The following is a 22174-nucleotide window of genomic DNA, read 5'->3' on the forward strand; positions in this document are numbered from 1 at the left end:
CGCGAGAGTTGAGGCTCAGGTGTGAAATGTGTGGTTTTCAGGGTTTTTATGGGTTTTCAGCGTTATTTTGTTATCGTTTTTATCGTTAACTCGGTTTTCCTGGGTCTTTTCACGTGTGTTATGAATAAATCTTCTTTTTTTCAGTACCGCTACTAGTTTTATTTTGTTGTATTTATCCGCGACACCTTAAAGGCTGCTGCACTACATGGAACAAAATAATACTCATCAACTCTTCTCTGTAACAGAGTCTGAGCTTGGTTCACCCGAATTGTAAAACTCAAAAACCAGTTCAATTTGTTGTTATCTATGATCCACCTGACCTTTACTCACAGTTCCTCTCAGATTTCTCAGACTTTTTGTTTGATTTAGTGCTCCAAATAATTGTGAGTGATTTTAACACCCATGTACATGCTTAACAATGACAGCCTCAACACTGCATTTAATATATTATTAGACCCAATTGGCTCAACAGCTCAACCACCACTTTAATCACATTCTGGATGATGTTTTTGTCATATGGCTTATAAACTGAACATTTGTGTTTCTCTTTTGTCTGATCATTTCTTAATAACATTTAAATTCACAATAATGGGTTCCACACCACAAAGGCACCCTTATTGTAGATGTTTTTCTTGAAAAAAGGAGTGTGTAGCCCTATAAAAAAGGCTCTCTGTAAATCTAAGACATTGATTGAAGAAAATAGGTTTCACTTCAGCGCTGTAGCCCGGCTGACAGACAGTCAGAGATCTGGCTGCTAAAAATGGAGCAAAGTAGAAGTGTAATAAAGCTTGAAAGAAATCCTAATACATGTACCTCAAATTTGGTCCTTTTGTGACCAAACTGTTATATAGATAGAACAAATGTGCCAATATTTTAGAGTATTTAGGCAAATGAATTCACTTTTGATACACAAATGAGTATTCAGGAAGTATAATCACAAGAGTATTTCACAGGAGGATCGAGGACTGACTCACCTCATTGTTCTTCAGAAATCGGAAGCATGGAAGGTGAACAAAACAGCAACTTAGACACTAAAGGAACATCCTCAGTTGCCATATGTTATTGAAGAACTAAGTGTTGAAAGCAAACGTTTGTTCTTATTTATTAATCACAGGTATGTTACTGTTGCTTCTCCTAAAGGAGATGGTATACTGAAAACTTGGGATGTGTGATCAATATATGATGTTTTTCTCTGACAGTGTCATAGTAGCAACTTTCAGTAGATCTTCCACTCTTGGATTTGATTCAAATCATCGTGGAAAACTTTGTGGTGCTGATGATCCATATTGCATTATTCAGAGATACGCAGCCTGCTATGTAGCCTTACCTTACTAATATAATAAGGGTAGATAATATTAAAATAACATCCATCAGTATACCACAGTACAATGCAAGTGAACCACAAAGTGGTTCTAAATGAATGGAGGGCCATTAGATTTGATAGCGTAACAGACTGACAGCTGTGGGGAATGTTGACTCACCATTGTCTCATAAACTGAGTTATAAAGTGTAGACTCTCCAGTGATATTTTCATATGGTAAGTTGGAGTACAGAGTGAGTCTTAGTGGCTTCCTCTGGAACCTGAGCACATAGAGAGAAGCACACATCAATTAAAAGGAGACAAAAAGAATTAAAAAACAAGAAAAACCCAACAACACTAGTTTGTTAAAACAGCTACTGTTTTCATAAGCAAGCGCTTACAGAGATGTATGTGCATAAAGAACATGACCTTACGTGCTTTAACTGAAAAACTTTATTTTTTACCAAACTCTCATTACTAATGATTATCTTCCACAAAACCCCAATTCAGGTATAAATTAGAAGTGTGTGTTTGCTTTCTGCACCAGTTTGAGGCCACACTCTGGCCTTTTGCTCAACATTGTTCTAAAATCCATGATACTAATTCCTTGGCAGGTCCTTTCAGCTAAATATATTTTCATTTGCTTTCAGTGCATCCCAGTCAGACCAAAGCCCCCCAAATCTCCTTATTTGTGACAGAGTTCAGAAATTTATGTTACTAAAAAATTGCATGCACATTGCATGACTCTGCATTTGCACTGATTCTCTCATTGCATGACAAAGAGAGGCTGTAGTATTACTGTGCTGGAAATAAGTGCTTATTCCAAAAATTGTAAAGATTATGCTGTGTATATTTAAATTCTTTTCTCTAGTCATAATGTAATTTATTCTTTTTTTTCCAGCAGCATTTGTCAACTAATTTGGACATACTTTAAAAAATAAAGGTAGAGCCCAATGATGAGGATGAGGAAGAAGGTGATGGAGATGAAGACAGCCAATGCTACTTGGGCTCCTTCCATCCTTAGGTCTGCAGTAGGTACTGTTGGAGAAAAAAAAAGATTGTGAAGGTTTAACTTTATTTGCAGCATTTTCATCATGAATTCCTGATTCACGCTGAACAGTTGATATTAAGATGGGCCTACTACTTAAAATCTAGAAAGCAGTGATGTGGTCATTAATATAAGATGATAATACTGATGAATTCCTCCTCCTCCTCAGAAGCTTCATCTTCCTTTACTATTGGAGTCCTAGGGTCAGAGCCTTTTAGTCTTTGTGAAGTTTGAGAGATTGAGATTTATCTTCATTGATGGGCCTCCATGAAATAACAATATACTTGTTTTGTTTTATTTGGTTGCTTTAATATGGATTCATACATTGACTGAATTAACTTATTAAGACCCAGAGGTTTGCCTGCTAACTGGAACCCAACCAAGTGATCACCTTGTAGAGCTGACTCCAATATTACCAGTGGTTTGCAAAGTAACTACCAAGGCAGAAAGTACAGTAATATACGTTTTTCAAATGACAAACTGTGATTTGATGTCTTTAGTTTTATTATACACTCTAAAAATTACAAAAAATGCAAAAGCGTTGAAATAATAGGTCTGTTAATATGTTTGACTGCTATTACACACCTTTACACATATAGTTGAATTCCCCTCCAGTTGCCTTTATTTTTTTATACAAATTATGATTATATATTGCATATATATTGGAAATATTTCTAGCACAAATGATCCTTTAAACTGTTCATCCCTGATGGTAACTCGTTGTGTGCACGTAGAATCAGAAAGTTTATACAAAGACTTTTATCTCTGTAGGTAAACTTACCAGCTACTCTGTGCTTATCATACTCTGTTGGGTGGGCTGAGAATACAGAAAGAATGAATGTTAAATAAAAAACAGCAAAAGAAATTAAGAAAATACTTAATAAGGTACCGTTTGGCTGATTTAACTGAATTTTATTGACTATACCACCAGATACACTCTGTCAACAGTGATGAAAGTTTAACAGAATAAAACTTCTTGACTTGATTACATGAAAAATTACATGTGCAACTACAGCCTAACTGAAGGAGACATTTTGCAAGCACAGTGAATACTTTTTTTTATCAACATTTTTTTTTACTTGCAATCATATATATGCATAATGTTCACAGTTTTGTGGATTATTATGAGTTTAATTCTATTTAAAATCGAATCTATCAGCTTACAATTTTCCTGGTTGGTATGTTAATTAATTTAATCTCATCTATCTAAATAAGTCAGCTCCCTTAAAGTTTTCCAGTTAAATTGCTTAAGAAGTGAGCTTTTGATTGTTTGGGCTACCTGTAGTATATCAGGATTTATTTTTTTAAATATTTTTTTTATAAATCAGGTAAAAATAAAAAACTTACTGAAGTGCATTTGGATATACTCCTTATTACTTTATTGTACTGTACATTGCAAAGATTACAGTACAGAATCCAAATGGCAGAAAACTCGCAGGATGATATTGCAAAGGACCAGATGAGATGCAAACACAAGGGCAGAGAGGCTACACCTGGGAGGACAGCCGAAACTATTCAAGACAATGAGACAATGTACGAGAATGGGAAAAATCATTACCAAAATAAACCTGGAAGCACAGAGCAGGAACTATAATTGTAAGGAGATGTATTTTGTTTACTGAAATGTAATTTGTATTGGAATTATTATAATTTTGGTACAAAATGCAACAAAGGGTTGTTGAGACCCTTTTTCTGCTCAGATATACTGTACCATTTGCAATCAGAAAACAAATAAGTTCATTATTTTGTGCATATACAGCAGCTTGACTGTGCAACCTCTGAGACTCCTCTAGTAAAAGCAAATTACAGATGCATACTCTCATTGGAGTCCTGATAGGTCTCTCCTGCCTCGTGGTTGTTTGTTTAACATGTCCTTACTGCACGCTGTATCCCTGAGTTGCCTTGATCAAACAGCAGGCTCAAGGTAAAGGCTGCTCTTTTGTTATTTTAGCCTCCAGACTGGAACAACCTTCTCCAAATTGTCAGGACAAAAAAAATCAATTTGAAAAAAGACAGTTCTTTTTCATCTATGGCCTTTCACTGTGATTGATGTGAGTTTCTGCTTTTCCAAAACATACTTTTTTTTTCTTAAGATGATCTGTCTTTCAGTCTGTAAGGTTTCATCATGGTCACGTTAATGTCATCTTTCCAGATCACGTTGCTATTCAAGGTTCATTAATACCTTTTTTTGCATTTTTTCTTTGACTTTTGTATGTTTTGAATTTGATTTAATATGGAATTTACATTTCCAAATATAACCTTTTTGCTTCTGGCTTGGCCACAACCAGTTTTTCTGAGCTGTTTTCCTTCACATGATCTTAAAAAATGAATTGACAATGTAGAAACAAGTCGTGCTGCAGTTTTCTACCTTTGCAGACAGGTGGCAGCCCACTCCACTGGGACGGGTGTCCAGGAACACAGTAGAGAAGAGGTTCACCCAGCAGCTGATGGCCATTCTGGCAGGAATAATGCAGGGTCTCTCCAGCCTGGAAGTGGAGCTTATTAGAGCTGGGCATCCCATAAGTGGGGGTTCCTGGATGATTGCAAGGCTCGAAAGTCTCAGCTGAAGGCAAAGTAATAAAAAATTATGGTCACAACTGTGTAATTAATTAACTCCATGGCAGGTCACAGAGTTGTTGTTAATTAGTATTTCTAACAGAATGCCATTATTTAATCAGCGGGACAGGTGGAAAATTATATTGTCAAGATTTCAATTAAATTATGTTGGTTATTCAGAATCTGCAAAGAAAGACAGCATCTATTATTGTAACAGCATCACTGTCACTCTTACGATATTCACTAATAACTAAGAAATGACAAAATTTCTGTCCTGATGGGAGTTGTGTCCTCCAGGATGACAGTACCACCATTCACAGGACACAAGGTCTTAATTAACGATTTGAAAATGATGAAAACGAGATGAATCATATCCTGTGTTCTTTGTATTCCCCAGGTCTAATTGGAGATTTAATACACACTGAAGCTTGTTTGGTCTGGTCAGGTGTCCTGCTTGGGTTCTGGTTTTAAACAAAATTGGGTCATTAAATTTAGCATTGATGAAGTTAGTTAGAAATCTGTAAAAGTGCAGTGAATGTCTCTATTTCTATGACTAGGATATTATAATCTGAATAGTAAAAGACTTAAAGTAGTAGATGATACTAGTTCAGACAATTTTAAAGAAGGCCTTCATACCAGTTTGAAACTAATAAGCAGGCTTAATACTTTCCGTGTAGATAAAGCTTATATTTAGGGTTGGATCAGGTGACCTTGGACCATCGTAGTTATGTTGCCATAGGCTGAGGCTGCTGGGGGCTTCCTATGCTGTGCATTTCTTTTTTTGTATTAATACATATTTATACACTACTATTACATTTACTCACTAGTAACTATGCAATTCTGACTCTTTCTCCCATAGAGTACATTTGTCCTGTCTCCCACTGCTCTCTTTTTCTTTCATTTCACCACCAACTGGTCACGGTAGATGGCTGCCCTCGCTGATCCTGGCTATGGCTGACGTTTCTTTCTGGTAAAAGAACGTTTTTCTTTTCCAGTGACATCAAGGGCTTGCTCGCAGGGGGCAATGTTGGGGTTTTGTCCTGTTATTTAAGGGGATTGTATATGAAAGATGGACATAATGTTGCAGATGAGCAGTCCAGAGTTCACTGGTATGATGCAGAACATTTGCATTTGCACTGTTTCTCTCATCTGTACCTTGGGCCTCACAGTTAGAGAGCTGACTTCTGTCAATGAATGCTACATACACTGAGTGGTCTTCCAATGGACTTGTGTGTTTCTTAATAAGAAAGGTAAGAAAATCCCAGAAAGTTGATTCTGTTCATCTGGATGCAGCATTTTTCAGTGAGGGTGTTTCTTCACTCATCAGAATGACTTCTTCAGTCTCAGCTGACAGCAGTTCTCCACAACCTTATAAGCAGTGTTGCATAATTACTAAAACTAACTCCAAATGTCTAACAGTTGTCACAACCACAACAACAACAACCTCATTTGTTATTAAAATACAAATTGTGATGATCATTGATCAATGCTGATTACTACAAAGAGAGTTGGGGAATGTCTGCAATCACATCTGTCCATCAGAACTGTTTTCTGTCATATCCAACAGGCCTTGCAATACTATATTATCCCAATAGATCATTGCTCTTAGAGTGCCTGGTTTTTTTGTGTTTCCTAAAATTTCCGAAATTAAAAGTAGGACCAAAGGCACAGCCGTTAGCTCATGTCTTGTGAAGACTGATTCCCTCTTTACTTTTCATTTTAGGCTTTTACAGTTTTTTTTTTAATTCACAGTTTATTTATAAAACTATAGGCTCTCATTAAAAGTGGCACAAGTACAATGGCTACATGCAGACCCATAAGACAGAGCTTACATATAAAGCTTACAAATACCTTCACACACCAGAAAAATCTCCTCATGAAGTCTGTCTACTAATTTCAGTCATCTACAGTAATTATTAAAAGGGAAGGAAAAGTGTGTACGTACGCAGGCATCTAGGTAGCTTCTGGCTCCACCTGGGGCCTGATGATCCCCGACTGAAGCAGGTTAGCAGGCTGTTTCCAGACAGAGTGAAGCCCTTGTTGCAGATATACTGAATAGTTGAACCTACGGTGAAATGAGTACCTGACAGCACCCGTCTGCTATGCTCCACCTTTCCAGGGTCAGTACAAGACACCACTGGGAGGACAAAGAAACAAAGATTGGTCATTACTGACCAACTACTGACCAGCATCCCAGAAGTGCTCATTGGGGCTGAGGTTAGGACTACAGAGAAGCCATTCCATAATCTCTACTACAAATTCTGGAGCTTGTCCCTGATAAACTCTGCTCTGTGGGGGCGAGTGTGGAGTTGAGATATGGGATTACCACTGGTTGCAGAATCTCATCTTAATAGCTCTCCTCATTGAGGTTGCCTTTAGTGATTGTTTTACCAGTCAGGGAGATGTCGTCCCACACCATCACGTCTTCTCTACTTTACAGCCTGTCTCTGATATTGTAGTTACAACTTTGCCTTCAATCTGGAGATAAGAGAAGGGCTCACTCCAAATAATTCTGCAGATTGGTTTTGTGGAACACCAGCTTGAAGTTGCACTGTGACACAAGCCCTATCAAGATCATTCAAACATGGCATGCTTGAAGCAGACATCAAGTGACCACTGTAGCAGGGTCCATGCTCACAGGTGGTCCTAACCTGGGGTGATAATCTAAAATGTTTAGAACTGGCAGAGAAGATTTGGCAAGTTTTTCATGGGTGCTGCTCAAACCATAAATGTATTTTTCACTCACAGGTGCTTTAACGCAAGGAGTCACTGCTTTCCTCTGTTTTATATTCTATATGATTAACGGATTAATTAGACAAAAACACAGATTAACAGTGAGACAGTTAATTGTTTATCACTAAATACAATTTTTTTAGCTGTAGCTCATCTGGACTATTGAATTTTGACCTATACCAATTTCTCACCTCTTTCACAGCTCGGGAGATCGCCGCTCCAGGTGAGGTCCCACTGGCACATGAGTAGTTCGGAGCCTACCACCTGATAACCAGGGTAACACTGGTAAGTCACTACGGTGCCCTGAACCAACTCAGGGTGAGATGTACTCTTCCAGCCATTAGAGATCTCAGGGAGCTCAGGGCAAGTGTCATTACGAGCTACTTCTGCAGGAGACAGCAAAAAGAAGAAGACAAAAATCTGATGGATGTAAGGTTCGACTGAAAGGTGCTTTACAAGACTTTAAAGTTCTTTCTATCTTTTACTAATGTCAGTTAATCAGTCTCTCTACCTTTTTATGGCCTAATTATGGCTAAAATAATGTTTGAAGATACTGTTTTAAATCCAAAATGTCCATGTAATGTGATATTTTTGCATAACTTGGAGAGAAACTGAGAGTGTTTAGCTAATACATTAGTAGGCAATTTTTTGGCCCTGCTCAAGATGTATGGATGAATCTTGTAACTCTGGGTCAGTAGTGATTTTTGTGCTTGAAAAAACCTAGTGGTGGTGGGTGGCATTCCTATAACAACTCCATTTAGTACTATGTTCCTGCAGTAGTAAATGTGTTAGTTCTTTGGAAATTAAAGTTATCTAAACCTATTGTGGAAAAGTTTCTGATAGGACTGGGATCACCTGGTACACACATGCTCCTCAGAAGATTTCACTGTAAATAAAATGATCTGTCTTTTTTTTTTTTTTTTAATTGTCCATTTAAATTTGCTTTATGCTTCTCACCTTGCAAAAACAATTAAACACTGTAAACTTAAAGCCACTTTACTGATGATTTCTATTCTCATTTCTTGTCTATGCAACAAGAAATAACATTGATTCTTATAACATAAAAAAGTATTATACATTGGTATTGTTTTCATATGTTAGACAGCTGTGTGCTGCTGTGTGTTGAGCAACATTATAAAATTTTACAGAGACATTAAAGTATGTATGAGGTGGACTCTAATTCCTATTGTGCACAAAAGAACATGCAACCAGCGAATTCTGTGCAGTGTCATTCTACCATTTGGTTGGTGGTTTGTAGATGTGGCTCATAGCACATAAAACATCTAAAACCTGAATATCTTAATTTGTCTTCAAAGCTTAGACTCAGTTGTTGACAGTATTTTCCATCATTTTAAATGACCTGTTCTCTGGGCAAACTGCCATACCTGATTGCTTTCCTCTGCTCATTCCTACATAACAGCACTCTTCTTAGGAGTCTAATTTCACCAAACACGCCAACGTAATTGCATCTGGGCACTAGACAAGCAGAATTCTCCAACACCTGTCTGTTTTGATGTCTTGTGTTTACATTACTCCAACATGTTTCATGAACCGATTGTAACAAGCTTTCCCTTTCCTTTGCTGGTAATCTGTATTCCGTAGCTTTCCTTTTCCTCTGAATTTATTAGCTCTTATCAGATAAAGTGTGGTCGCTGTGGCATGGTGCTGCACTAATGACACATTCTGTCCAAAACTAGGGATGGCCTCTCATTGCTTCCATTTTAGGTGCCATATCAGCAAAAATGAATTCAAACTTTTTCTTTTTGCCCAGCTTTTTGCTTAATAATAAATATGTGTTAGAGGAAATAAGTATGACGCTGCAGCTGCAAAAATGCATTGACAGGAGCGTAAGTTTTGTGGGTGATCCACTAAAAATGCAGCAACATCATTGCAGTAATGACAAGCATTCTACCCACTCCTGAGATGAGACACATAGAGGTGTTTTGCATTGTGTAGTGATCCCAGTGTCAAAATGTGACTAAAAACCTGAAACACTGCAAAACCACTACAGGTTTCACTTAAGGTTTAGCTTTCAGACAATGTCATCGTTTGAGTTTAAAGAAAAACCTTCAAAACCAGTGTACAATGTATCTGGTTTAAAATTCACATGTGGAATATGGCAGAATGAATATGAGCTGAGGCACAATTGTGCCTAAGACTTACCAAAGAAGTGGACCACAAAACCATTTCCATAGCCATAGACGTTAGTGGCAGGGTCAGACTGAAACTGGATGGTGACATCTGCAGTGGAGGTGTAGAGCTTAAAGCGGGACTTTGATCCTCCATACTGACCCAGCAGTTTGGCTGTAAGGTCATCCCCATCATAAAAGGTCAACAGGTCATTCTTCCCGATATTTAACCTGAAACAAAAATACAAAGAATAAAGTTTTATCTCTGTTAGTGATATTTAGTATTTTATTCTTTTTTATTTATTTTTTTGAAGGTACTTCATTCCTCCTCTCTTTGGCCTCACCTTTAAATTGCACCTTCTCCACGATAGATTTCCGACAGAGCTTAATGTTAATGGTAGGCCTCATAATGTGCTCATACATTTTTAAAATGACAGCAATTACTCAAAGAGAGTGAAGACAAATGTGAGCCACACAAAGGTTACATATTACTAATGTAGAGTATTGCATTATTCATCAGGGGCAGCATAGGTCTGGTTTCTCACTGCAGAGAACAACATCAAGATTTTAATGTGACATTAGTCTAAAGTAAGGTCGTGGTTGATGAACAGAAAATGCGCACTTAAAGTTCACAGTAGACTGAAAGTAAAGCTGCGACTTCTTTTTTCGGCTGCTTCTTTTGGGTCACCACAGATCATCTTCCTCCATCTCATCCTATCCCTAGCATCCTCCTCTGTCATACCAACCCTCTTTCACTGTATCCACGAACCTCCACTGAGGTCCTCCATCCTGGAAACTCCATCTTCAATATCCCTTGTCCAATATATCCACTATACCTCCTTTGCACATGTTCAGACCATTTCAGCCTTGCCTCTGTATTTTAGTTTTTCAAAACACTCAACCCATTTCTAATTCTGTCCATCCTCGTCACTCCTAATGAAAATCTTAGCATCTTTGACCCTGCCACCTCCAACTTGGCCTCCTGTCTCCAGACTATACTTCCTTTCATTCTTGCTCCTATCCTTTTGACACTCATCTCCACCCACCTCACCCTAGAGTGGGTACAGTGCCCTTGCTTCCTCACCTCGCTTGTGCACTGTACATTGCTTTGAACTGTGCACAACACTCTGCATTTAAATTTATCTACCTTCACTATCTCTACTCCTTACATGTTCACCATTCTTCCTTTGAATACTTTCCTGTTGTTCCTCATTCCACCATCATGTCTCCTTGTCCCCTTGTGCTTTACAAACCAAAACTAGTGGATTCTTCCTTTTCATTGCAGCAAGTCAGTAATAAAGCTTGGCCCTGACTTATCGAAGAATTAAGAAAGCGGAACCGGCTGTTTAAACCCCCACAAGGCTGCCCGCTGGGATTGGAACGATGGGAGAGGCGTGAGTTTCTCAAAATGGGCTCATTGAGTGCAGCACGGATAAGATCTTGGAGAGGCTCCGGCTGCTGTGAATACTCAGAATAAGATCTCTGACTGCAGACTGGATACATCTCAGAAGGGCTAGCTCGGAATAACATCTCTGGGCGCAAATTGGATGACATCTCGGGGAGGCACACTGCCGTGGGTTCTCAGAAATCGGCTCCTTGAGCACAAGAAATGACAACATCACAGAACGCAAGTATGGCAAAGCTCGCGGCTCTCCAACGGGAGATTGAGAGACCAGTGTTGGACTGTAGAACTGCTTTGAAATTCATATGAGCTGTTTGCACTAAAGTAAAAAGCACCATCACTTCATGCGGATACCCCTTTGGCGCCAGCTGCGGTCTCAAGGCTGGAGCTGAACAACAACACCCTGATAACAACTGTGTTTAGTCTGTTCCTTCCCATTCCATGCAAGGCCACCTGGGTTGGCTGGAAGACTCTTTACTTAGCCTAGCAGGGCGAAGGACACTGTCTCAGCTGAACTCTGGACACATACATATACACTGATATGCACACACTCATCCCCCCTCCCTTTCCAAACGCCTTCGACACTTATTCCCTTCCGATGCTGACGGGGATCAAGGAGACCAGCGCACAGGCTGCAGGCCCGGATGTACTGTCTAATCCGGCTGTCTCTCACCCTTTACCCACCCCTGTTGCTTGTCATGTGTTTCTTTGGTGTATTAAGAGTTTTTTCATGTGCTTTGTGCAGAGGTGTTTTTTCTGTTCTCAAACTGATCTCCCTGTTGGAGCTCAGTCTGGGGGGAGTTATTTTTTTCTCCTTATCTTTTCACCTGTCCTCAGACATCCTGGTGAACTTCTATCGTTGCACCATCGAGAGCATCCTGACCAACTGTATAACAGTCTGGTACGGGAACTGCTCTGCCTCGGACCGGAAGGCGTTGCAGAGGGTCGTGAAAACTGCCCAGCGCATCGCCGGAGCACCACTTCCTGCCATAAAAGACATCTACAGGAAGCGGTGTCTGAAAAGGGCTGGGAAAATCATCAAAGACCCCAGTCACCCATCACATGGACTCTTCACCCTCCTGCCCTCTGGGAGGCGCCACAGGAGCCTCCGGACTAAGACCACCAGGTACCGGAACAGCTTCTTCCCCACAGCTGTCAGACTCCTGAACTCTGCCTCCTGACATCTGACCCACGTTAAACTCATGGACTGAACATACACACACCCACAATGGACAACTGTACCCTCAAACACAATAATAACATGGACTGAACCACCACTCACAACCACTAGCACTTTATATAGCCTCTGTAGAAACTATCTACACCCTCACTTATCTTAACTGCACTACTGTATAGCTCTGTGTAAATAATCACTCTGCACATTTGATAATTTTTAATCCTACAACTGTTTACAACTTGCATAGTTCCCATTTCTGTATAGCTGTATATCTCAGATTCTGTAAAGTTATTTATTTCATATTCTGTATAGTTTTTCATATTTATATCCTGTTCATAGCCTGTACATAGCTTGTACTCACTACAGCCTGTACATACTTATAGTTATAGAATAACAACATACTTCATACCGTGTACATTATAACATACCATAATAGACCCATTTCTGTAATATACTCACATATCTATATTATTGCTAATATATATTGTAATATATCTATATCACTAAAGCACTTCTGGATGGATGCAAACTGCATTTCGTTGCCCTGTACCTGTGCATGTGCAATGACAATAACGTTGAATTCTATTCTATTCTCATGTGGTGCATTTTCCATTGTTATACCTCTCTGACCTGTCTTCCCCATGTGATGTTTTGTGTAATGTATGTATGGTCGGAGGGTAAGATGGCGCCGCCATTGCGTGCAATAGGTCGGCAGCCTTAACATGAAATTTCCCCTTGTGGGACTAATAAAGGTATATCAATGCAATTCAATTCAATTCAATTCAATAAAGAAGCATGTGTTGCTTAGAAGGCAAAGAGTAAAAGTAGACAATCTTTCCTTGTTTTTTTACATAAAATCTATTGTTACAGCTGGGCGCAATATGAGAGTGACCCTGTTAGAGCCTTTATTTAGTTTTAGTTTCTTCGTTTTCCATTAAGTTATTGGTTATTGGCCAAATACAGTGGTTGAACTAAAATCAATTCAGATAGTAACTAAGTTTTTGCCTACAGCATATATGATACTTCATCCACATAGTGAAGTCTCCAAGCCCAAGCTAAGATAACACTGCTGACATTGGCAGCTCTTACATTATTAGTTCCCATTAGATCTTCAGTCTATAACTGTTACACAGGATGAAAAATTCATTCCATAATGAATAAAGAGATCGTATGTTTTTGGGCACTCATACTCCTCCCACATAACCCCCCCAAGTCTCTAATCTTTAAAAACAGTAGTGTGAACTAGTATGTTATAGCCAACAGTCAGAACAAAAATAAAATTAATGACGTCTTGAACCTTTACAGAAGTTTCACGAGACACACAAGACGTTGTTTTTCAGCTGCCTCAGGTTGAGTGTCAAAATGTTAATGGTCAATAATGCAGAGATTTCCCTCTAGGAGAAGATTGAGTTAATATTGTGGTGAATAACTACAGTCCCTCGCTTGAAAGGCACAGTGCCTTTCATTTGCACTGATTTGACCAGAGCTGGAGCTCTTTTAAACCTCAGGGCTATTTGAAAATGTCACCTGGGGTTGAGCTATCTCTTTGTAGAAGGAAGATTTAGAGCATGGAAGAAATGGCTTAGCCAGAATAAAGCCGTGACATGCTCTTTGCTGTCGCTAATTAATCACCAGTGGCTCCTGATAAAACTCATTAGCCAGCCTGAGATTGAGCTATTAATCACTATGGGAATGCTGGAAAATCAAATGTTCAAGAGGCGTGGAAAGAATCGACACATGGCAATGCCTAGAAAAAGATACAATTTTCTTTCTCTTTCAAGGAAATGGTGGGAATGTGACTGAGCTTGTGAACAGATGATAATATGATTGTGGAGTGTTTATTCTTCCACAGGCAGACCCATTTGTCTTCTCTCAGCTGTAGAGAAGCTGAGAAAAGAAAAATGGTCACACACAGTCTTAGCTCTTGTTATTATATACTTGTTAGGACTTCTCACTGAACAAATTACATTGCAATGACGCTAACTGTAACCCACTAAACTTAGCAAGGCTTGATCAAGATCCAGTATTTACCAGGTTTCAAGCTTTAGGATTCTAACTGAGAAACAAGAGTGACAGCAATGACTGAAGTTTTTTAGTGGCACAAATCAGTCACATCCTTCAGGATTTAACAGGGAATAATCCTCAAGTGGTCTCAGCAGGTCTTTCTAATCCATTTATATTCTAAATGATAATTCTAGCAATTGTTGTGATTATGACTGTACATTCACACAGACTCAGAAAAACATAATCCATTCCTCTTGACATCCAGTTTGTGTAAGCAGGTTTCCCATTAGGCAGTCACTAGTAAACTGCCAAGTGGCCATTGTCACACAGTTTAACATGAAAACTGCAATAGTAGTTGGTAGGTTCAGAAAAATGAAATACAGATGGTTTTATTCTATATGTTACTATGCTGTTTGTCCATTGCTTATCTCACAATGAATATTAAAACAAACGCACAGTTTCTTAGGCAGTGGTTGCTAGACGACTGAAGACCAGTGTTTGGTGTAACATGTTACACCCATGTTACTGCGATCGCATTACATTTTTCAGTAGCGGATTAATCTAACACATTGCTGTACTGATTTTAATAATTACATTACAGTTACAATTGTGTTTTCACCTGTTTTACATTACTTTTTCAGTTATCTGCAGTCAGATGCACAGAAGCAGCTGAAAACACACAGTAACAGGAGGAGTAACTGTCATGGACGAACCTTCCTCTGCACCATCAACACACAGAGGGAGTGGCAGACATGTGTTACCTGTGTGTCTGTGGCTAAGATTTATTCTCAACTTTAATACTTTATAACCTCTGGCCAGACTTATCAGGACGTCCTTGGGTTTTGTATCATTTGGGGATTTGAAATCTTGGTACATTTAAGTTTAAAGATTTATATAAACTTTACCATTATGCTAGTGTTCTAGTTTTGATTTAGTATTTGTTGAATGTTTGGTTCCTTTATTCTTATGACTCTCAGACAGTTTTATCTCTGCTGATATTGAGTTTTCAGTTCACTTTACGATTAACTTTCTGGTTATTATAGTTGAATTTCAGGTTTGCAATCCTTAGTTTTGGTTCAAGACGTCACTGTTACTAATGATGGTTTTTAGTTCCCTCAGCATTTTCCTACATGTTTCTCCCTCTGTCTCGTTTCTGTGTTCTGCGGTCTGACATTGGATGTGTTAGTATTCATCTCTGCATCTGTTCTCTTGTTTATTCCATGACTTTGTTTCCATGATGTTTCAGTTCTGTGTTTGTCTTTGATTATTTCTTCCCATGTCTGTGTCCATCTATCTTATCTCTAATAAGTCCACTGTTTGTTTATATTGCAGTCTTCCCTGTATTCATTGTCAAAATGTCTTTTATGCTCCCTCTGTTTATACTCCTGTGTGTTTTTATTCCTCAGGCGTAAAAGGCTGATGCAGTATTGTCATCACCCTGCCAGATGGGCAGGCAGGTGGTTTGGAAACCAACATTGGGAAATATGATAACTCATTGGCTAGGTTTTCACTCAGGACAGTCCAGTTCTTGCTCCTCACCATTGTCAGAGGATTTTGATATTTAATTTAGATTGTTAAGCCACCTAACACTGACTCCTCATACATAGGTGCCTTTTTTATGCTGAATGAACTCATGGAATTAGTTAAGCCTTTTGCTTTTTAGCTGAATCAACAAAAATGCTGAAGATAACAGTTTGACAGACAGAAAATTGTATCTTTGCAACACAAACGTGACTCCCAAACTTTTCGTATTCACACAGACTCAGACTGATGTGCCCTTAAAAAGAACTGAAGACAGTGTGTAGGACAAAAGAAGTGGCAGGCCTAAAACACTACTTTTACCAGTTGGCAGGTGAGGAGCTTCATCACAGCACTGTCTTAGATAAAAGGAGAGACATCACTTTACTTTGCTACGTTTTTTTATGCCTATTTTTCACTTTGACGCTTGTCCTGACAGAACACCGCTGACTCCTGCTTACCTCAAAAATATTATTAAATTTGCAGATAACACAACACTTGTGGAGCTCATCTCACATGGTAATGAGACCGCCTACAGAGGGAAGTGCATAAACTGGTTGAGTGGTGCGATTTCAACAACCTGACACTAAACATCAGAAAAACAGAAGAGCTCATTACACACGCCAGGTGTGTCAATAGGGGGAGCTCCTGCCACTGAAAATCGAAGAAGTGGGGAGGGTGTCCAGCTTTAAATTGTTATCAGTAAAAAAATATTATAGATATATATTTACATATATGTCTTAACTTGAATCATATTTCCTACATCTGGTATTTTTCTTTACTTTTATTGCAAAGTTTTGCTTTAAATGTATTGTGCACCACATTTACGTTTTCAGGGGAAAAATTACACTAAATTGATTGAATTAATCTTCAGGAGTTAAGCTATTTAAGTCTATTTTTATTCCATCATATGTTGTTTTTAATCATTTTAAATTCTTATGGTATTTTTTATTTCTTAAGATGACTTTTTTTTAATACATAAAGGGTGTGAAAAAGTGTTTGCCTCCTTCCTATTTTCTTTGTATTATTGTCACACTTTAATATTTTAGAGGATCAAAGAAGTTTAGATATTAGACAAAGATAACACACGTAAACGGAAAATGCAGTTTGTTTATTGAAGGTGTTTATTATTGGGGGGGAAAAAACCCACATGGCCCTTTGTGAAAAAGTGATTGCTCGCTAAACCCAATAAATGGTTGGGTCAATGTTTTCCAGAGCTATTCACACACCTGTTCTGAATCAAGAAAACACTTTAGTAGGACCTGCCTGACAAAGTGGAGTAGACCAAAAGATCGTCAAAAGACAAACATCATGCTGCTATCCAAGGAAATTCAGGAACAAATGAGAAAAAAAGTAATTGAGATCTCTCAGTCTGGAACAGGTTATACAGCCATTTCTTAAGCACCCCAGCGAACAACCAGCCATGATCCACAAATGGCAAAAACATGGAATAAAACAACATCCAACATCTTTGTTCATTATTTAAATTTGTTTGATGATCTTAAACATTGAACTGTAACAAAAATACAAAACAATAAGAAATCAGGAAGGGGGCAAACACTTTTGCACACCACTGTTCATTAAAAAAAATTATTAAGCACGTCTGCAATGCAGCTTTCGTTCATTCAAGAGAGACAACACATTTCATTAAAAGTCACATGTAAAAACAAGAAAAGATATCCTATTCTATTCTACACCCAGCTGTCCTTCTGTATTTCTGATGAAGCCTCTTTTTTTCATAGTATCATGTTGTAAACAATAATATTATTAAGATCTTTCATCAGAGACTGTATACAATATCTTTTATTAGCACACCAGTGGCTCCAATGAACTGGGCCTGGTGCTCTCTTAACTGGGTGACGATTGGGGGAGCTGTCACTCAAGAAGTGCTCCAGCTTTGTTCTTGGGTGTAGCTAGTGGCCATTCTACATGTGCATTGTGCTCCAATACAACTGAGCTGTTTTCAGCCCCACTTTTTCAGTAGATCAGTTGAATGAGTCTCTAGCAAACACTAACACGGTAACACTAACACTAGCAAATGAACTGATCTTTGGGGTCTAATGCATTGAACAGTATAAATTGCACAGGGTGACTATACCCTAAAGACTCTCACTTTGGAGAACACTTTGAAATTATGAAGAAAGACAGAAGTGTAATTTTCTGTTATTAAACTAAAACCATTCTTTTAAAAATATTTTATTCTCATAGCTTGTGTCTTATCCATGTGTATACAAACAGATAAGTAAAAGCTGCAGAGAACAGTGGTTTGAAATTATTTTTAGCAACTTTGTATCCAACCAGCCAGTATATTTTAAGTGAAAACTAATGTTTGCTAGTTACGGATGTTTGATTTAGAGTCTGTAGAGTGGTTAGAAAAAATGTAATGGTATTCCAGTCCTCCAATGCCCTCCTGCCATTTTTTTAATCTCTTGCTCTCTACCTTAGCTCTTTGTGTGTGTGTGTGTATGGTGTGCACGTATATGAGTTAACCACACTATACCTTACAGGGGAAGGCTCCTCCTGGGATCTCTGCCCTCGTCCCGTGCATACGAAACGTGTCTGTCTGTGTGAAAAGTGAGGATTTTTGCCTTTTCCTGCATTTTGTCAGCTCAGTGCAATATTTGCCTTAAATAAAAGTGAACTAAAATTCTTACAGAGAGTCAGACTGACCCAACATATCAAGGATCATTACTGTTGATGAGAGCTGATTCTCTATCATATCGAGACCTTCTCTCCACTCCGTTACATATTCCATTTGTACGGGGTGGAGAGATAGTGCCTCACTCACAGAACCAAGGTTACAATGTAACCGTACGGTCTCTGGCTATGACACAGATATCACAAAGCTGTCTTGAATAGAAGACTCCATGGTGTCACATTTGGTTACAAGCGTGTGCTTGCAACCATGTGTGCTCATTCACATGGTAGTCATTTTGAATTTGTCCCCTCAAGTCAAACTGTTTAATACAGTTCCGCTGTAACATCCTGAGACATCAACTTGAACTCTGGTTCAAGTTTTTTTTCTCCAACCAAACCAAACCAACACATTGATTGTATTGGTGGGAAGAGCACACACACACACACACACACACACACACACACACACACACACACACACACACACACACACACACACACACACACACACACACACACACACACAGGTGCCTCCCTGCTGCTAAATTAAATTCTAATTGAAGTGTTGCTCTTTGACACTGTAGAGTACTGGGCTAGTGGACAACTGGGAGCAAGGATGGACAAGGAGACAACCTTATAGTGTAGAATAGTTAGAATCACGCCTAATTGTACAAGAAGCTTTAATGTAGGACATCATTATCAAACACAGGCTGATAATCATATAAAGATAAGTCATCACTCGGCATCAAACACTGATGAGATAAAGTTTCAACAGTTTTAAGTTCCCCTACAGAAAGAGAGGACAAGAGTCTGTGTGATATTATTCATTTTACTTCCTTCAGTTCTCTTTAATGACACTTGTACTTCCTCCTCTTTCATTTGAAAGCCATCCATGAAACTCATTTATTGATAATATCTCCCCCTCCATCAGAAAGATGGAGCTGGTGATATGTATATGTACACATATGCACAGGTGCGCAATGTGAGGAACCAATACCCAGGGACCATGTTAAAGGCCTCATTTATCTCTGTACACCAGAGATAAGCTTAGGGAGAACAACTGCTATTGATAAACCTGATATAAATGCTCAGGCACCTATTGGCATGTGTTCAGATGGGGGAGGAGTTGTGCTAGATTAGATGTTAGTTCCATGGATTTGGTTAAATCCCATGGCCATTCTCTGGAAATCTGGACCACAGTATGTGCTGACACCTTTAGTTTGAGCTACAGATTTTTCACAGATTATTCCCGTTCACTGACACTGACACATGTAACAATGTGCCTGAGAAAGTCTAAATCCCCAATTATCATCCCAGAAGTGACAACATACAGTAGAAACCACAGTGATGATTCTTCAGGAAAGCGGGGGAGCAACAGGGGTTTTCACAGCTATCTGCTTATGACATTTACTTCATTCTAGTAACATTCAATCTGTTGTGACGATATTTCTTATTGTAGCATCCAACAATTGAACAAAGTAAATTTAAAATAGCTGATGTTGCATTTAATGTCATATGTTTTAATCCTGCCACCTTTCCTGAGAGAATATTAAAGGATCATGTGGAGTTTTTGACCATTAACAGTGTTAAAACAATGATTTTTATCAATTAGGAGAAAGCTTTAAACTGGTATTGGATTATGAATTAGAGAACCAGATCAGTGAAGAATCAAGCTTTTAATTTCAACAGCAGTAATAAATCAAATCAGAATCATCAGAATGATGATCTCACATGTAGCTAAAATAGCAGAAGTGAGTAACTACATTGGGTCATTCGGTGCCTTTCTGACTTTATACTATGTCCAGACTTTAGACCAGATTGTAATATGCCAGACAGCTAAACCAAGGGTTAGGGGAACAGAAGAAGCCCGTGTCATATTATGGAGAACACGTGTTTCAGGTCCATGCTTTATAGTAACTTTATTCTTAAAACACAGATTTGGCTGCCAGGGAAGTTTTACTTTTACATCACCTGCTCAGCAGCAATAATTACTGATGTTTGCAAACTCCCTCTCAAAATCCAGAAGAAGCCATTAATCAGTATTTCTCAAAGTACAACACAGGTGGTGCTCAGAGAGAGAGAGAAAAGCGGAGCTTAAGATGCATCCGATGCAAATGAGCCCCCCTTAATTTGCTTGCAAATGGCAAATGATTTTCTATGGCTGACTGACTTATCAGGCCCTGACAAAGCAGGGTGTGCTGTTCTGTGTCTTCACCTTGGCACCACAATCTCAGGAAACAAACACTCTCATGCTGTACACTTGCACCCTGTACTCCACACATTTATTTATTTATTGTCATTGTCAAGAACAATGAAATTGCGTTTGGGGCTTCCATACAACCCAAAAAAAAGAAGAAAATAATAAATACCCCTTAAAACCCAAGTGTACATATTTAACCCAGTGTGACTCCAATGCAATAAGACAATCCTTAGCAATAATGTTCGTAGAAATTCAGACAAAGACCTGAGAAACATGACAAAATACAACAATGCAACCCATTCAATATTATTGTACTGTGAGATATGATATCAGATATGATAGTTATCTATTTAAGAAAGAGGGGGGGGGGGCAGGAGGGGGAAGAGAATAAAGATATGATGCACCAATGCAGACCAGTTCATTGCTATTAAGAAGTTGGATATGGTTATTGTCCGTGAGAGGGGGGCAGAGAGTTCAGGAGCCTCACAGCCTGTGGATACAGGCTGTTGGCCAGTCTGGATGTTCTGGCCTGTATAGACCTGTACCTTCTCCCTGAGGGCAGCAGATAGAAGATATTAATAAAGTTCTATCTTATCTTATCTTAGATGGAAAAGGTGGCGCGCAGGGTGATGTTGGTCCCGCAGGATACTGTGCACCCTCCTCAGACAGCGAGTGGGGAAGATATTACTGATCTCTGGCAGACTTGTTCCAATAATTCTGCCAGCTTCTTTCACCACCCGCTGGAGTGCTTGCTGATCGGCCTTGGTGCAGCCATTACAAGAGTGCAGGGTTGGGGATTGGGGGAGGGCTCCTAAACAAATCCCTGATATAATTAGTTTTCTCCACTGCACCTAATTAACCTTTGTCTGTGTGCCATTTACACATCTCATTCACAAGCTGAGCATTCGTTCATTAGCTGCCTGTTGTGTTTTTAATGTGTTTTACTAGTCATGGTGAGGTAGCGCTTTGTTAGTGTCATACTGTTTCTGTGGATGTGTTTGAAGCCTGGGACTGCTGTATGTATCAGCAAAGGAGATAAAGCAAGTTTTGTGATGATTAGATGCTGCTTTAGTAATGTGGTTTTATGCTCATCAAAGGCCAACGGAGTGAAATAGATTGAACATGTGGAAGATGGATACGTACACTTGAATATCTAGCATGATCCTCTTGTCCTCCTCAACGTGGATTCCCCAGATACAGTCCTGGCCTTTATCATAGGATTCAGGCCAGTTGGGAGAGAGCACCACACCAGCTGAGTCTGTGATCTCACCACTGCACACAGCTGGAACACAAACACACAAAAAAAAACATGTTTACAGTTTAAATCTCTAAGTCATCATCAGAGATCGCTCTGTCCCTTTTATTTTGGGGTGTGTAACAAGCAAATTGGATGCGTGATCTCACTAAATATAGAAACAGAACAAAGAATTTTGTAATACAAACAATTAAAGAAATGAAGTCTGCTGTCAG

At 38.9% G+C, this 22174-nt stretch overlaps 1 protein-coding gene across 3 annotated transcripts in view; it reads right to left on the reverse strand.

Moving 5' to 3' along the window:
- The window catches only part of sez6b (seizure related 6 homolog b), a 243156-nt gene that overhangs the window by 4424 nt on the left and 216558 nt on the right, over positions 1–22174 (reverse strand). Inside the window, exons 9-16 of one of the 3 annotated variants that reach the window (XM_086260609.1) lie at positions 21848–21986; positions 9801–9997; positions 7829–8023; positions 6850–7041; positions 4717–4911; positions 3130–3165; positions 2230–2338; positions 1482–1581 (exon numbers count right to left, since the gene is read on the reverse strand). In XM_086260609.1, coding sequence (XP_086116735.1) covers positions 1482–1581; positions 2230–2338; positions 3130–3165; positions 4717–4911; positions 6850–7041; positions 7829–8023; positions 9801–9997; positions 21848–21986 — 1163 coding nt within the window. Of the gene's footprint in view, positions 1–871; positions 1582–2229; positions 2339–3129; positions 3166–4716; positions 4912–6849; positions 7042–7828; positions 8024–9800; positions 9998–21847; positions 21987–22174 lie in introns of those variants that run through there. The other 2 variants (XM_086260608.1, XM_086260610.1) reach the window with 2 other exon arrangements.

The sequence above is a fragment of the Aulonocara sp. 'chitande type north' Nkhata Bay genome, linkage group LG14 (genome assembly GCF_057382095.1).
Source record: "Aulonocara sp. 'chitande type north' Nkhata Bay isolate Kocher_YH1m ecotype deep benthic linkage group LG14, A_spYH_male_GT1.1, whole genome shotgun sequence".
Classification (NCBI taxonomy): domain Eukaryota; kingdom Metazoa; phylum Chordata; class Actinopteri; order Cichliformes; family Cichlidae; genus Aulonocara; species Aulonocara sp. 'chitande type north' Nkhata Bay.